Raw genomic sequence first — 18,075 nt, 5'->3', positions numbered from 1 at the left:
GGCAGACGACACCCAGGGATAGGGCCTTCTCAGTGGGGGCGCCTGCCCTTTGGAACCAGCTGCCAGTGGAGCTGAGGACTGCCCCCGACCTCCGTTCATTCCGCCGGGACCTGAAGACCTGGCTCTTCGAGTTCTCTGGCCCAGGCTGAGAATTAATCTTAATTTTAACTGGGGTTTTATTTATGCAGGGACAAATATAATTTTTTTTAAAATTTGTTTTAACTTTTGTATCTTGGTTTTTTAATCACCCTGTAAACCGCCCTGAGTCCTTCGGGAAAGGGCGGTATATAAATGTAATAAAATAAAAAAAAATAAAAAAAATAAAATCCCTGAATTTTAACCTTGTCCTGTTCCAGCCTTTGGGGGGAACATCAGATTTTTAAAGAAGACTGAAAGGATGGGGACGTGCCAGATAACAGCAGTTGTGGCCTGATAACAGCAGTTGTACATAGAAGAGATCAGTATTTCCCAGAAATTTTATTAGGTGAAGTATTATAATATGAATCCTTATAGAAGATACAGTATAGTAGGACATGAGCTGCAGTTTCAATAACCCCTTGTACGCAGGGACACAATCTCAACTCCTATGTTATTTTTTTGCACCAGCCATCCAAAACTGCTGTGGGAAGAACATTACGGCATACTAAAGTGAATACCCTTTGAATTTTTGGGACAGTTATATAATATAAGTATCTTGCTTTAAAAGAGGGTCACAAAGATAATTTTATCAGCAATTACTATATGTTTCCTAAATTCAGATTTACTATTCAAGAATGTTTGTGATAACAGATTTTTTTTGCTGGCATATAGATGTGGTTTACTGTTCAGTCCATTACTAAGCCATTATCTATGCTGTGCTTGGCATCTTAAATTGATAAAATGCATTTTGTTGTTCTAAGGTTCAAATATCGGAAGACTTATTAAAGAAATGCAAATTGTAAATTTGCAAATTAGTGTTTTCTCTGAAAAATAATATGTAAAAAGTAAAAGAATTGTTGGTTTTGTTAAACTTTCTCTCTTCTCCCTAAATTATCTTTTATGTCCTTTTCTCATCCTCTGTTTATTTTTAGGTCAGCCGAATTTTGTATAGTTTTTCAACAGCATTCAAACGTTCTTCCAAACAGGCATCAGATAATGTAAAGGATGCTATTGTTTCAAGTCCTGACAGTGATATATTCATGTTCACTGTTTCTTTAGAGGTCAAAGAAGATGATGGTAAAGGAAATTTCAGGTAAATTTTAAAAAATGACAAAAATAGTGGAGGGAAAAAACCCCGAAGTCATTTAAACTTGTGAAAGTAAATTAATTTTGCCTATTTGTTCAGATTGCTTCATGTCATCATCTAAGGAATATCAAAATGCACATATTCGCAACAGAATGCAAGGGTTGATAGATAGTAAATCAGTTTATCATAGTTTAGAAAATATATATTTCCAAACTTTTAAGATTTTAGAAACCAGAGGCAGTGTTGGAATAGACAGTCTTTTTAATAGTGAGCTGCCTACAATATGTAAAAACATTTTATTTTGTGGTCTGATACTTTTGAAGTTCTTCAGTTTTAATGAGGTAGATGAACTTATTTTTATCAGAATTTTTATGAGAGTTTGGCTGTTGAACATATGTCATTCTTCTTCAGTCCCGTACCAAAAGACAGAGAGAAATTTTACTTCAAACTAAAACAAGGCCTTGAGAAGAAGGTCATCATCACTATAAAGCAGATTTCCAACAAAGAATTAGCCATTGAAAGGTAATAATAGCTAACATCTGTCATTAATAGTGCTTTGTAATGTTTATAATATTCTCAATGTCTTTCCAAAATAGTATTCCCACAAAAACATATTTTAAAAACTGAAGGGTGAGTGAATTTTGCACCAGTGTTTTATCATTTGTGTTGGTGACTTGTTAATTAATGATTCCAATTGAAAGTGCTTACCGTACTGTATATACTCACAGACTGGCAGGTGGAAAGAGGGAAGCAGCAGGGGAGGCTTGTGCCACCTGATCCTTTGGCTGCCTCCGCCTGTCTGTGCCGCTTTCCTTGCCTGAAGGTGCATTCTCCCGGCACTGCTCTCGCCTCCCGAGCATCTGCCCTGGGAAGCCTTGTAAGCCGTTGCAGCCGCGGGCTTAAAACCATAAAACCAACTATTAAATCAGTGAAGTCTTGGACTGAGGAGGAAAGTTGAAGCTACAGGCTTGCCTTGATTGCACAGCTTAGAACATTTTCGAAGAAACCTCTGCAGACTTGCATGAACTCACAGATAGTGTAACATCGTATGTTAGTTTTTGTGAAGACCTATGGGTGCCGACTAGAAACCTGCAAATACACAGTGACAAACAAGCCTTGGTTCACAGCTAAACTTAAGCAGCTATGTTATGCCAAAGAGGAAGCCTACAGGAAAAGAGATAGAATGCTGAACAATCAGGCCAGAAATGTATTAACGAGGGAGATCAGAAGCCACTCTGAAGAAGCCACTCTGAAAAGCTGAGGAATCAGCTCTCAACCAATGAACCAGCAAGTGTGTGGAAAACTCTTAAAAATATCATTGGTTACAGCAAACCACCTTTCCATGCTGAAGGGAATCGACAACTGGCAGAAGACCTGAATGTGTTTTACTGTAGGTTTGAGAGGAAACAAGTGTAAAATATCCCCACCCTCTCCATCTCAGATACACCAACAACAGCCAAGCTTCCTACAGCTGTCCTCATCTCTTTGGGCCCCATACCTCTGGTGATCACAGAAAAAGATGTGCGAGATCTATTTCACAGACAAAAGCCTGGAAAAGCACCAGGACTAGACAAGGTAACTCCTTGCTTGAATGTTTGTGCTGACTGGCCCCCATCTTCACCTGCATTTTAATAAATCATTAGAGATGTGTTATGTTCCTTCTTGCTTCAAGTGCTCTACTATCATCCTGGTGCCGAAGAAACTGTCCATCAAGGAGCTGAACGCATACAGACTGGTTGCTCTGACATCCATAGTTATGAAAACCTTTGAAAGGTTAGTGCTGGCCCACCTGAAAACCATCATGGATTTGCTGTTAGACCCCTTGCATTTTGCAAATAGATCAGCAGATGATGCTGTTAATATGGCTCTGCACTACATCCTACAACATCTTGAATCTCTTAAGGACCTATGCAAGAGTCCTTTTTGCAGACTTCAGCTTGGGATTCAATACTATCATTCCAGATATTTTTCTAACTAAACTGATTCAAATAGCCGTGCCTGACCACACTTGTAAGCTTTCTAACAGACATGAAGCAGCAGGTGAAGCTAGGCAAAATCACATCAGATACCTGTACAGTTAGCATAGCCCCCCTCCCCAGGGCTGTGTGCTCTTGCCCCTTCTCTCTCTATACCAATGACTGCATCTCAAAAGATCCCTCTGTTAAAAGTACTGAAGTTTTCAGATGATACAACAGTGATTGATCTCATTCAAGACAACGATGAATTTGCACACAGATGAGAAGTTAAACAGCTAACCTTGTGGTGCGGCCAGAACAATCTTGAACTGAACACACTCAAAACTGTAGAACTGATAGTATATTTTAGGAAAAGCCCTCCTATTCTACCACCTCTTACAATATTAGACAACACAGAATCAACAGTAGACACCTAATTTCTAGGTTCTATAATTTCTCAATACTTAAAATGGACACTTACCATCAAAAATGTCATCAAAAAAGCACAACAAAGAAAGTTCCTGTGCCAATTCATTATATTTTAAAGTATTTTGTGTGCTTTTTTTAAAAAAAAATCATCTTGAAATGTTTTGGGGTTGATAAGATGGCAATAAATACATTTTAGTATACAGCCTATATATGAAAATTTTACTAGTCAATACTGAGTTCTCTAAATATGATGCAACTTTGCATCCTGCATTTATTAGAAAATTTTCATATTCTATAAAGAACTATTAAAGAGATTTTTGACTTTAAAAATGTACTTTCTGATGTGGACAATTTTCATATATAAGCGGTATACTAAAATGTATTTCTAATGTTTTAAATTGTTTAGCTGTCATCCTAAAGCTGCCATTTTCAATGGAGAAGAAGATACCTGTTTTCCTTCAAGATGGAATCTTGAAATGAAAGAAGTTTGAATTTGTTTTTTGTAAATAAAATAAAATTTGAAAAAAATGCTTCAATATTATGCAAATAAAAAGCTATCTGAAAATTGTGGATCCTAATATCTACTAAAAAAAATTAAACATTTTCAAAAAGGATTTGAGAAATTTATCAAAATATTTGATTTTAAAAATTATCTCCTCTAGATGGCAGTCTTTCCATAAGATTTGAAATCAGTGTTTAGTTTCATATTGGATTCTTACTCTTAAATTTTTCAAAAATGTTGCACTCAGAAAACTTGTTTGACAGATGATTGTCATAGTTGTTTATTCATAAATCTGGACTATTAACTATGTATTTTTAAGGTCAGGTTTGTCTGTGCCCAGACTCATTATTTATATAAAAATAATATTCAATGATAGTTATAAATTATAAATTGTTTAATTTTTCCCTATTTTTTTCCTATTGCTGGGGAAAAGTTCTGCACAAAAACAAATCTGCAAAAAATAATAGAATTAAATTTTTGTGGCTCCTTCATTAGGAAACTATTCTTTTGACTTTTCACTCTCCCTTCCTGAACAACAGCTCAGGAGCCGAGTTATTAATGTCATTGTACTTAACTATAACTCACTCCCCCTGACTTTTGATATAGGTAGTCCTTGTTTAATGATTTTTTGGGATCAGCAACTCTGCTGCTATGCAAAGTGACCGCTTATTCTCTTGCAATTCATTCATCACCAATCTCTCCACTCTGGAGGTTGAAGGGAATGGTCAGGCAAAGGAGAGAAAATAGAGTAGAGTAGAGTAGAGTAGAGTAGAGTAGAGTAGAGTAGAGTACAATACAATGCAATACAATACAATACAATACAATACAATACAATACAATACAATACAATACAACAATACGATTGGAAGGGACCTTGGAAAATAATTTGAACCCCTCTTTTTGTGGCATCCTCTCAAATACTGGAATACTGCAATCATGTCACCCCTATTTCTTCTTTTATTTAGACTAGCCAAACCCAAGTCCTGCAGTTATTCTTCATATGTTTTAGTCTCCAGGCCTTGAATCATCTTAGTTGCTCTTCTCTGAACTTTTCCAAGGTCTCAACATCTTTTTTGTAGTAAGGTGACCAAAATTGGTTGCAGTATTCCAGGTATGGTCTTACTAGTGTTTTATAAAGCGGTACTAATACTTCGCATGATCTTGATTCAATGCCTCTTTTTTTTACAACTCAGGATTGTATTAGCTTTTTTGGCTGATGTTAACTCGAACTCTGCAAGTATGGATCTGGTTGTTCACATCTGACACCCCCCCCCCTTTTAGAGTGGAGAGATTGGAGAAAGGGATATCAAGAGAGTAACTTGTTTGCATAGAGTGCGTACTACTGCCAACTTGGGGTGCCAGTGCAGTTGCATTATTTTAGTGGAGAAGATAAACAGCTTTACTTCCTTACAATCTCTTCCTCTCCAATCTCTTTGCTTTGCAAAGGGGTAGAAAAAAACCCAGGACAGCCACAGGATAATGCACACTGACTGTAATGGCAATCATATCAGTGAGTGAGTGAGTGAGTGACACTGAGAAGGTTGCAAATGGCCATGAATCGCCTGTAAAGTTATTTTTCAAAAACATCATAACTTCAAATAGTCACCAAGCAAGTGGTCAGTAAATGAAGATCATGGGTAATAGTACTATTTAAATACAGTTTTTCTGAACTTTTATAGAAGGAAATTCTGTAAGAATATGGATTGTTTCTTTTCTCCTCCTGGAAGGTAAAATATTCTTTTTCTACCTTCCAGCACCAAATGGGAAGTTGAGCCTATTCTGAAATTCCGTTTTGGTTAGCTGGTGGGATAGTAAGTAGACTAACTCACCATCTTAGAAGGGAGATTTTTTTTGTAGAGGCACAATTTTCATTTCATTTCATTTCGTTTTGTTTCATTTCATGTGTCCAGAGCAAGAAAACAGAATGAAAAAACAATACTTAAAACAATAAACATAAGTCAAAACAGGAAATTTAAAAGATATTATGGTCTGGAGTAGAGACCAGGCAAATTAGTATCAGCTAAACATATCTTGATAATTAGTAATTATCTACCACTACTGGGAAGATCCTACTGCTGGCCACTGCATTATGAACCAGATCTGCTGGTGGGGTCACAAGCTGGAATTTCCCAGCTGATCTTAATTGAAATATTGAATATACTGCAGTGGCAAATTTTTAAGCAAGTTAATCTTAAGAGGTCTAAGCTTTTAATATAGACATTAACAATATTCATATTGCGATAGTAGTCACATTGATCCATCAAACAACAGTAAAAACTCCATAATTTGGGATGCTTGTAGACTGAATGCATTCATCAGCATTTGCTGTTAGATTTCATCTAACATTCAGGTTCAAAGTTAAGATGGCACTCCCAAGCTTTAAAAACACAAAGACATTGTTTTCATTTGTCATCCCTCCATTGTAATCAAAGATACTTATTAGATGTGATCTGACTGATTGTGCTGGGATTTTCTTCTAATTGCTACATTTCTCTTTTGCTAAAGGAGCTCTTACTCTCTCTCCTTCAGAGTATTATTTCAGTAATGTTCTGCTGCATTCTGAATCTTAGAATGGTCCTTGGAAGCATATAGAGTTTTTTTTTGCTAGCTTTGTATTTAACTGGCCTAAATCTTTGTTGTGTATTCTACTTGCTTGCAAACCAGAATGGAATCTCAGAGTAAGTTTGACTTCTGAATTTAATTATTTTTCTTTCTTTATCTTCTAGATAAAGGCAGTCAGGTTAGTTATTCCACCTTTTTCTACCCACAGTATTGTCAGCGTCAAGTAGACAACTGATTAGGTTTCACTGTTCCAAACATTTTGTGTATTCCTCAGACTACAGTCAGCAAATTGACTGTCTTGATAGGACCTGGATTAGACTGGTTTTTCCTATTTAAATTGAAAATTATACTCTGTAATATCAGTATACAATTCAGTGTTTTAAACTTGACTTTTTCTTGTGTTCACTAATCCTTATTGCAGGTGCTTTGGAATGCTGCTAAGTCCAGGTCGAAATGTCAAAAACGGTGACATGCACTTACTGGATATGGTAATAATTCCCTAATGCAAAAGCTTATGTGATATTCATTTTGGCTTTAATGACTCTGTCAAAAAAAATCTATTGTTCTCATTCCAAAATGAATTGGAAATACTTTTGTTTGTTTTGTCATGAAGGCAGAAAATGGTTATGCTGCTAGAATATTCTTCAGTAGTGGTTGTGTAGTTGCCATCATTAATTACTGATTGCTGGATTTCATATTTGTCTATTTATCAAATGTATATAGCCACCCACCTCCCCCAAAGGGGATGCTGAGCAGTGTACAACAATAAATAAAACAACTAATAAGCTAATCTAAAAAGCCACAGTAATAAATAACAATAAAAAAAACAAAAATACGTAGATAAAAATGGCTCTCAGTAATAAAGCAATAAAACCATCAAATCTCATATTTCCTCGGAGTCCCAGGTCTGTCAGCATAACCAGGTCCTGAGGGCTTTTCAAAAAATCAAAAGAAATGGGCCAATCTAATTTCAGGGGGAAGGATGTTCCATAAGGCCTTGTTCACAGCAGAGACCCACCTGGGACCCACCAAATATAGGTCACTAGCTGATCTTACTTGCATCATGCCTTCTCTGATAGAGCTAAATGGAGTGGATTAACCCTGGAGAGGCGGTATCTTAGAAATTTTTTGTATGAAACTGAAACCTTCATTAAGAAAGCCTTTAAAAGGACTTTAAAATGGTGATTTTCAAGTAGCTCTCATCCCCTTATCAAATTTATGTAGATTAGCTAGGACAGTCTTAGCTAAAATGTCAACCTGAGAGCAAAAGAGCCAAATTCTTCCTCCTATAGAGAAAACGAATAATGGTATAAAATGAGGTGAAGCTGTAGATGTCCTAAATAATTTCCAATATACCGAATCCAGTAGGCTTCCAAAAATAAAAATAAATGATTTAATTAACCCGTTAGTCCAAATATATTTGTTCAAACTACTTAGATATGTATTTCACATAAATACTGAAAATATGGAAATTTGGCAAGGAAAATACTTGGTAAAAGACCAATTGAAGTAGACTATATGTACATGGGCATAATCAAATCTATACAATATAAAGATATGGTATATTTTTGATGTATCGTATGTAAGATGTGAGATCTAGTAAAGTCCACATAAATTTGCAGTTTTCAGCTAAATGTGCTTTGTTTGGCTCTGTGGTATTACATTCCTTTACTCACATAAGCTATTATTAAAACAAATGGCAAATTGAAAGCAACTTATGGGAATTATCTCTACTATTGTTCAGTTGCTAATCAAGACTAAAGATTGCACTTGATTTAAGATGTTTATTATGGTTTTAGTTGTACAGACACAATATTGAAAACTGCAAAGTAATTTTGGAAAAATCCTGTTTTTGTTCTTTAGGAGTCTATGGGGAAAAGTTCAGATGGTAAAGCTTATGTAATAACTGGTCTTTGGAATCCTAATATACCTATCTTTTTAGTCTTAAATGAAGAAACTCCTAAGGGTAAGTATGCATTTAAAATGCTATTCTATTTCTATTGGAAAGGGATAAAATGTATAGCCTTGTGCTTTAATAGCATTCTTCATGAACTGAAATAGATTATAATTATAAGATATGCATTTATAAAGCAATAGATATTGCATTAAAAGGACAGATTTAATGCATAAATAGAAGTGGGACTTTGGAGAGAAAAGGGAAGAGTAATATCATTATGAAGTTATACAAGAGAAGAATCTCAGCAGAGTAAAAATTATAAGTTCCCAAACATATAATGATATGAGTATACTTTATTGTTATTGCCATTTAATGTGAAATTTATTTTTCTTTGTGTGCTACAGATAGGCGTGTGTACATGACTGTGGCAGTAGATATGGTAGTCACAGAAGTGGTAGAGCCAGTTCGTTTTCTTTTAGAGACCCTTGTGCGGGTGTATCCAGCCAATGAACGCTTCTGGTACTTCAGCAGGAAAACATACACAAAAACATTCTATATGAAATTAAAAGAGGTAATTTTTAATAAAAACAGAAGAAATAATTTAATGAGTTGGAAAGATATTTCATTGTCTATGCATACTTTGCAAAATGCTATGTCAAGTGTTGGAGATTAAAGTTTATAGGTAAGTGGAAGCTGGCTGTCAATGGTACATAAGAAAAATAAATAGGGAGGAATGCCTTTTTGAGTTGGACAATTTGGCAGGTTTCTTTGAGAGGATTGATCACCTTAATCAAGTGACACAGTTACAGATTAGTTGGATATGGTCCATCTTTATTTTTGAACCCTGCCCTTCTCAACTGTTAATTACCCAGGAAGCAATAGCTAAGGATAATAAATAATACAGGCAGTTCACTATTACCAACCGCAGTTAGGACTAGCAACTCTATTGCTAAATAATAATAATAATAATAATAATAATAATAATAATAATAATAATAATAATAATAATAATAATAATAAAGTTGGAAGGGACCTTGGAGGTCATCTAGTCCAACCCCCTGCTCAGGCAGGAAACCTTATACCATTTCAGGCAAATGGCTGTCCAGTCTCTTTTTAAAAACCTCCAGTGTTGGAGCATTCACCACCTCTGGAGGCAGGTTGTTCCACTGGTTAATTGTTCTAACTGTCAGGAAGTTTCTCCTTAGTTCTAGGTTGCTTCTCTCCTTGACTAGTTTCCATCCGTTGCTTCTTGTCCTGCTTTCAGGTGCTTTGGAGAATAGCTTGACTCCCTCTTCTTTGTGGTAGCCCCTGAGATATTGGAACACTGCTATCATGTCACCCCTCACCCTTCTCTTCATTAAACTACACATACCCAATTCCAGCAACCGTTCCCTATATGTTTTAGCCTCCAGCCCCCTAATCATCTTTGTTGCTCTTCTCTGTACCCTTTCTAGAGTCTCGACATCTTTTTTACATCGTGGTGACCAAAACTGGATGCAGTATTCCAGGTGTGGCCTTACCAAAGCATTGTAGAGTGGTATTAGTACTTCACTTGATCTTGATTCTATCCCTCTGTTAATGCAGCCTAGCACTGTGTTGGCTTTTTTGGCAGCTGCAGCACACTGCTGGCTCATATTGAAGTGATTGTCTACTAAGACTCCGAGATCCCTCTCACAGTTACTATTATTGAGCATGGTACCACCTATACTATACCTATGCATTTGATTTTTCCTGCCTAAGTGTAGAACCTTACTTTTTTCACCATTGAATTTCATTTTGTTAGATAGTGCCCAATGTTCGAGTCTGTCCAGATCCTTCTGTATCTTAAGCCTATCTTCTGGAGTATTGGCTATTCCTGCCAGCTTGGTGTCGTCTGCAAATTTGATGAGTTCCCCATCTATCCCCTCATCCAAATCATTAATGAAGATATTGAAGAGCACTGGGCCCAGAACAGAGCCCTGGGGCACCCCACTACACACTTCCTTCCATGTAGATGCGGTTCCATTGAGGACCACACGCTGAGTACGGCCTGTCAGCCAGCTACGAATCCATCTGGTGGTAATGCTATCTAACCCACATTTTTCTATCTTATCAAGTAGTAGGTTGTGATTTACTTTATCGAATGCCTTACTGAAGTCCAAGTAAATTATATCTACAGCGTTCCTCTGGTCCACTAGTTTTGTCACTTGGTCAAAGAATGTAATAAGATTTGTCTGGCATGATCTGTTTTTGACAAACCCATGTTGACTTTTAGTGATGACTTTGTTTGCATCAAGGTGTTCGCTGATTTGTTGTTTGATTATCTTTTCCAGAATCTTCCCAGGTATTGAGGTCAGGCTGATAGGTCTGTAGTTTCCTGGATCTATTTTTTTCCCCTTTTTTGAAGATGGGAACTACATCAGCTCTCTTCCAGTCCTCTGGTAGTTCCCCAGTGCTCCAGGATATTTGAAAAATATAGTTCAGTGGTTCTGAGATCACGTCTGCCAGTTCCTTGAGAACCTTGGGGTGTAATCCATCTGGTCCTGGTGATTTGAACTCGTCTAGGCTGGACAGGTGCTCACTTACCATTTTCTTGCCTATCTTAACTTGCGTTTCTATTCTGTTTTTTATGGCACTGGTTTGGGTAAGTTGGACTGTTTTTTCCCTTGACGTTGAGCTTGTCGATCAGATGGTCAGCAGTTTGGCGGGTCGAATCCCAAGTGCCATGTAACAGAGTGAGCACCTGTTACTCGTCCCAGCTTCTGCCAACCTAGCAGTTTGAAAGCATGTAAAAATGCAAGTAGAAAAATAGGGACCACTACGGTGAGTAGGTAACGGCGTTCCGTGCGCCTTTGCCGTCTAGTTATGCCAGCCACATGACCATGGAGACATCCTCGGACAAGCACTGGCTCTTCGGCTTTGAAACAGAGATGAGCACCGGCCCATAGAATTGGAAACGACTAGCACGCATCTGCGGGGGAACTGTTTTTTCCCTTTGTGTAAAGACAGATGCAAAAAACGAATTAAATAGTTCTGCTTTCTCCCTATTGCTTGTCACCTTCTTGCCACTTTCCCCCACTAATGGACCAATCATTTCCTTAACTTTTTTCTTGTTTTTTATATGTTGAAAGAAGCATTTTTTGTTATTTTTGACTTTGGTCGCAAGCCTTAGTTCATTTTGAGCCTTAGCTTTCCTCACTTCATCTTTGCAGGAACGGGCTATTTGCTGATATTCTGACTTAGTTATGTGTCCCTCTTTCCAATTCTTATACTTGTCCTTTTTATCTTTCAATTTATCAGAGAGTTCTTTATGCAGCCATGCTGGTTTCTTTTGAGAGCTGTTATTTTTCTTCTTTGTTGGTATTGTACTAGACTGGGCCTTTATTATCTCACTTTTCAAAATTTCCCAAGCTTCTTGAGTTGTTTTCCCCTTTAGGATTCTCATCCATGGAATTCTTCCCATGGTTTCTCTAAGTTTATTGAAATTAGCTCTTTTAAAATCCAAGACTCTAGTTTGGCTGTGTTCTATTGCTTGTGCCTCCAGAATGTTGAATTCCAATATTGCATGATCACTTCCCCCCAAGGTTCCTGTGGCTTCGACACCTTCTATCATTTCATCTCTGTTTGTGAGAATTAAATCCAATATGGCTAATCCCCTAGTTCCCTTCTCTACTTTTTGGGAGAGAAAGTTGTCTGCTAGGTTTGTCAGGAATCTGTTTGATCTTCCACTTGGTGCAGAGTTTGTCTCCCAGTTGATATCGGGGTAATTAAAGTCCCCCATTACTATTGTGATGTGCTTCTTACATACCTTAGTTAGCTGACTAGCAAAAAGTTCATCTATTTCCTCTGCTTGGTTGGGTGGCCTATAGTATACACCTATGGCAATGTCGATCCCGACTGCTTTTTAGAAGGCCAGATCCTGAAGCTAAAACTCAAATACTTTGGCCACCTAATGAGAAGGAAGGACTCACTGGAGAAGAGCCTAATGCTGGGAAAGATCAAGGGCAATAGAAGAAGGGGACGACAGAGAATGAGGTGGCTGGATGGAGTCACAGAAGCAGTAGGCGTGAGCTTAAATGGACTCCAGAAGATGGTAGAGGACAGGAAGGCCTGGAGGAATGTTGTCCATAGGGTCGCGATGGGTCGGACACGACTTCGCAGCTAACAACAACATGGCAATGTCATTTTCCCCCCCTTTTATATTGACCCAAATGCTTTCAAGTTTACAGTTTTCATCATTGTTGTGCTCTATTTCTGTAGAGATAAAGTTATTTCTTATATAGAGAGCAACTCCTCCTCCTCTTTTGTTTAGTCTGTTTCTTTTAAATAGTTTAAATCCCTCTAGCTGTGTGTTCCATTTGTAGGTTTCGTCCCACCATGTTTCCGTAATGGCAACAATATCATATCTGCCCTCATTTACCTGAATTTCTAGTTCACCCTGCTTACTGTTCATACTCTGTGCATTGGTGTATAGACATTTGAGTCCTTTATGACTGACCCTGTGTTTACTTGCTGCATAACTTGTGTGGTGCCTGGCTTCCCCTATTTTCTTAGATTGCCGGGGACAGTGATGTTCTGTATCAATTGACTCACTATCCCCATTATTTAGTTTAAATGTTCCTCCAAAAAAGCTGTGATTTTATTGCCAAGTAACTCAGTCCCTTTCTTGGATGGATGCAGACCGTCTCTTTTATACATTTTTTCATTGGACCAGCTACAGACATCATGACTAATATAACCAAAGCCTTCTCCTTTACACCACTCCTTTAGCCACATATTAAATTCTGCTATACGCTGGCCTTTTCCATTTTGCTCCTTATACACTGGTAAAACCTCTGAAAAAGTAAGCCTACAGCCTATTCTGCTAAGTTCCTGCCCCAAGCTCTGGAAATCATTCTGCACAGAGAGTACATCTTTTTGGGACAGATCATTAGTGCCAAGATGTACAATAGCCTCTACATCACAGTCCTTGCTGGCATTCTTGATTATTTTAGAAATATGTTTCTTGTCCCTACTGGCAGTAGCACCTGGAAGACACCTGACCTCTTTCAAAACCTCTGTGTCCTTTCCTAAATTTACATCCCTTATAATTGAATCACCAACCAGAAGGTGGCTTCTCTTTTTGGATGCCTTCCTGTTCTTGCATGACTGGTGTGTAATACCAGATTCACACTTCTCCCTGTCGAAAACAAGTTTTTCATCTTGGACCACGATCCCCTGCTTAATGGAGTGACAACAAAGAGTGATAGCATCAAAAGAAACTACAAACAAAGGCACAAGCACAGTCCTCAGTTCAATGAACATGGGATCGGTATCTTTGATTGTACCCCCACACCTGCAGAGTCAGAAACAAACCTCATGGAATTCCGCACTCCCCACTTCCAAACAATTGTTGTGCCCCTCTCCCCCGGAATAAATTGCACTGAACCCAGTGAGACCTGTCCTTGAACATCTTCGAATAATGGCAGCCAGATAAATTTTTATGACTCCAACGTATGTCTTTGTGACATTTGTTTATTATTCATTTATCATTTGTATTTGTTTATTGTCCTTTTTACAGCAGGAGAGGGATAAGCTGCAAACAGGTTAATGGAAGCGTATTTGAAAGTTTTGCTGAAATTAAAATTTGTTCTTTACTATTCTACTTCTAATCCTTAAGAGAAAGAATGCTACATGGGACATTCACCCCCTCCTCCCCACTTCTGGGCAGCTATTTTAGCGCCATGCTGCATGCCACCTTGATTAATGTAACTTAAATTTACAAACTCAGTTTTGTATTCATCAAAGCTGACCATTTGAGAAGGAATTCTAGTGAGATTCTTGAGGCACTAATTTCTGTACTTACTGATTTTTTTTCCTGTGTGTTTCTTTTTTACTTGACGGAATATATCCTGTTGCGTATGAAGACTTTTCATTTTGGCATTTTACACATGAACTGGAAGATTGATTGTTTGGAAAGCAGTAGGGTAAAGAATTTTTGTTCATAAGAATAGCTGCAATAAATCTCGGGTAAGATACTCTGCTGCTTTAGGGCTGACATGATTTGTTTGCTTTGAAAGATTCAGGAGAACTGGTTTCATGAAATCCCCCTTTTTTGCTGGTGAGGCTATACTTTAGCAAATTATATTGCTGAAAGGAAATTGTGTTTCTCATGTCAGGAGTAAGTGCAGCTTACTGTTCTTTTTATTAGTGCATTTATTTATTGCTTTGTTTGATGCCAACTCGATACTTTACCATATCTGAAAAATAGTTCCTTTTATCAGATTCTGAAAGAGTTTCAAGAACTGAATGATCATTTAAAACCTACACATCTGAGAATATTTTAACCTTTTTATTTCTAGACTGGCTGATATAGGCTATATTCTTATGAAAATAAATGCTACACATTTTAATGAAAACTGTGGAATCTTAGTTACTTTGAAAGTTTGTGTATGTTAATAGGAAATTTTGGAACTTGAACAATTCTCATTCAGAAGAGTGGCAAGTCTTATTTAGTAATTTTATTGAAATAGTAATTCAGTGTCTTAAGTAAATAATCTAAAAGCCGTCAGAATTTTGTTATGCTAAACAAAACAAATGGTGAAGGTAAAGTTAATTTTTAAAATTATTTTTCAATCTATATCCTGTCTTTTTATTCAGACATTCAAGATACTTAATAGTGTATTACAACTGAGACACAGCAGAGAAGAAAAAAAATCTTTTTTTAAATACCAGGATTTAAGAAGATGTTTAGGATTCCATGCAAATATGATAAAACTGCATATTCAAATGTACGTCTTTTAAATATGGGTCAGTCCTGGGTTGAGAACAGAATTAATTTTACTGCTTTTATGGCTAGACTTATGTTACAAATGGGACAGAGGTAATCCATTTCTGTTTGTTCTACGGGATTTCTTGATGTCATAGCAATATCTTTCCAGGCTTTATGACTGATTAGGAAAGTGATTTGAGCTATTTTTGCCTTATTCCTGGAAGTAGTCCTCGACTTACAACAGTTCATTAAGTGACTGTTCAAAGTTACAGTGGCACTGAAAAAGTGACTTATGACCATATTTCACACTTACGACCATTGCAACTACCCCATGGTCATGCAATCAGAATTCGGATGGTCCACAGCTGGTTCATATTTATGACAGTTGCAGTGTCTCGTGGTCATGTGATCACCTTTTGTGACCTTCTGAGAAGCAAAGTCAAAGGAGAAGCCTAATTCAGTTAACAACTATGTTACTAACTTAACAATTGCAGTGATTCACTTAACAACTGTGGCAAGAAACATTGTAAAATTGGGCAAAATTCACTTAACAAATGTTTTGCTTAGCAACAGAAATTTTAGACTCACTTGTCTGAAATGACTATCTGTAGTTAATGATTGGATGTGGATACACTGAGGCTTACTCGTAATAGACAATATAGGTAACTACTGTAATTAAATCCAGGGAAATAAACTCCAGTTTATTTTTTTTTTGTTTCATTTTGTTGCATACCCTCATTTAGGTTTACTTTCTTCCACTTAGCATCTTATTTCCTGCTCTTATCGCTAAAACCTTGGAAGGTTTAGAAATTTTTCAGGTTTGTAAGTTAACATAACTGGGTGGAATAGGATAGTGGAGAAAGTTGGCTGACCTAGGAATAAACGAAAACAGGCTATTACATAATAACTAAAATGGGTTTTGTAATAGGTTCATTTCTTTCTACAGTTTATCTGTACCCCATCTGTTTTAGCATACACCAGTCTGAAAACGTGGTGGCTCAGTGGGTTAGGACGCTGAGCTTGTCGATTAGAAGGTTGGCAGTTTGGCGGGTCGAATCCCGAGTGCCACGTAGCAGAGTGAGCGCCTGTTACTCGTCCCAGCTTCTGCCAACCTAGCAGTTCTAAAGCACGTAAAAATGCAAGTAGAAAAATAGGGACCACTACGGTGGGAAGGTAACAGCGTTCCGTGCGCCTTTGGCGTCTAGTCATGCCGGCCACATGACCACGGAGACGTCCTCGGACAAGCGCTGGCTCTTCGGCTTTGAAACGGAAATGAGCACCGGCCTCTAGAGTTGGAAACGACTAGCACGCGTGTGCGGGGGAACCTTTACCTTTAGTCTGAAAATTATTTTTAACTTTGCCTCTCTGAAAGGGGGAGGTAGTCCCAGGCTTGAACAATGACTCTGTCTTAAGACATGTCCTTCTCTTTTCAGTTCCCAAATGCCCCTCTCTTAGCTCCCTTCTGCTGCTGCTGCCTAAGATGCGAGGAGTATTGTCCTTCTTTGATTGGCAATTTCAGCTCCTAGTCCTTCCATATCCACAACCTCCCCTGGCAGTTAAGTGCCTGCCTGCCTGTCCTGAAAAAGATTGTGCCCTTGGGCTGTTCTCTCTCATTTTGCTGCTTGTTCACAAGGTTTGTCATGAAGCTGGACTCCCACCCCACCCCACACCCACCCACCAAACCAGGTTTTATTAGTGCTTGATTGGATCCGTCTGCAAAATGTAAAAGGTCCTCAATTTAAACCTTGACTTTATGTTACTTAGGATGGTAGGTCTTGTGCCAGAAGAGGGATTTGGCTCAATAATTGTTTTTTTTTCAGATGCGGCAAGTAAGGGTCTGCAGCCAAGGGCTTTGTTTTGTTTGTTTCACTTGTTTGTATACTACCCATTCTGTAACACAGGGGTGTCAAACTCAATTTCATTGAGGGCCGCATCAGCATTGCGGTTGCCCTCAGGGGGCCGGGTGGGTATGGCAAGGGTGGGTGTGGCCTACTGGGTGGGCGTGGCCAGAGTGCGTATGGCCTACTGGGTGGGCATGGCCAGCTCTACATTGTTCGCATCAAGGGTGCCTATGGGGGCCTGGGCAGGAGTAATATTAATGCAAAATTAAAGCTGGAAAAGGAAAAAAGAGGAAATTCTGATTATAACAAATTGGAGATTTGTAATATGTATTTGTACAAAATGGAACTATTGTAACCCAGACACCACGTTGCTTTTCAAATATACTATTGTAATATTGGAAAATCAATAAAAAACATATTAAAAAAATCCAACACAGGACATAGTCATCAGCCACAGGCCCAGGGAAGCAGGATATGACCTTTGGGGCATAATAGGATTTTATCCACCACCATCAAATATCATAAAGGCACACTCAGACTCAGGTCAAAGTTCATGCCACAGGAACAACTCCAAAGAAAAGCTCCAGAAGGTATAAAAACACACAACTCCCTACTATATGTGGTCAGCTTTCCCAGAGCCATGTTTCTGTCTGGCTTTGCTCTTCAATAAACTACAACCTTCTTTCTAAAGCAGTCTCCATTCTGATTATTCCTAGCTTGGACTGGACCTTGATGATTTTTCTTTCAACAGAAGATTCATCTAAAACCTTTTTTGTTACCTTGTAGGCACAGTCAGGCTGTCCAATACGCTTAGATTTTTGGAGGTAACTTGATATGTTCTTTATTTTGAGCTTGTCATCATTATACTTTGTAATATAGCATTGAATGGCTGCCTGGGAGCTGGCCTTCCTATTAGGGTGTGGAGTGTATTTTG

General features: G+C 37.9%; 1 protein-coding gene across 3 annotated transcripts in view; it reads left to right on the top strand.

The window, feature by feature from the left end:
• The window catches only part of RABGAP1L (RAB GTPase activating protein 1 like), a gene marked incomplete at its 5' end in the record, with an annotated part of 182,714 nt that overhangs the window by 19,358 nt on the left and 145,281 nt on the right, over nucleotides 1–18,075 (top strand). For all 3 annotated transcript variants that reach the window (XM_083359445.1, XM_083359446.1, XM_083359447.1), the window contains 5 exons: nucleotides 1,071–1,231; nucleotides 1,637–1,747; nucleotides 7,095–7,161; nucleotides 8,537–8,639; nucleotides 8,975–9,141. In XM_083359445.1, the coding sequence (XP_083215571.1) occupies nucleotides 1,071–1,231; nucleotides 1,637–1,747; nucleotides 7,095–7,161; nucleotides 8,537–8,639; nucleotides 8,975–9,141 (609 nt within the window). The remainder of the gene's footprint in view (nucleotides 1–1,070; nucleotides 1,232–1,636; nucleotides 1,748–7,094; nucleotides 7,162–8,536; nucleotides 8,640–8,974; nucleotides 9,142–18,075) is intronic.

The sequence above is a fragment of the Vipera ursinii genome (assembly GCF_947247035.1).
Source record: "Vipera ursinii genome assembly, chromosome: 3".
Lineage (NCBI taxonomy): Eukaryota > Metazoa > Chordata > Lepidosauria > Squamata > Viperidae > Vipera > Vipera ursinii.
Note: the sequence above shows the minus strand (reverse complement) of the source record. Positions and strands in the feature narration are given on the sequence as shown.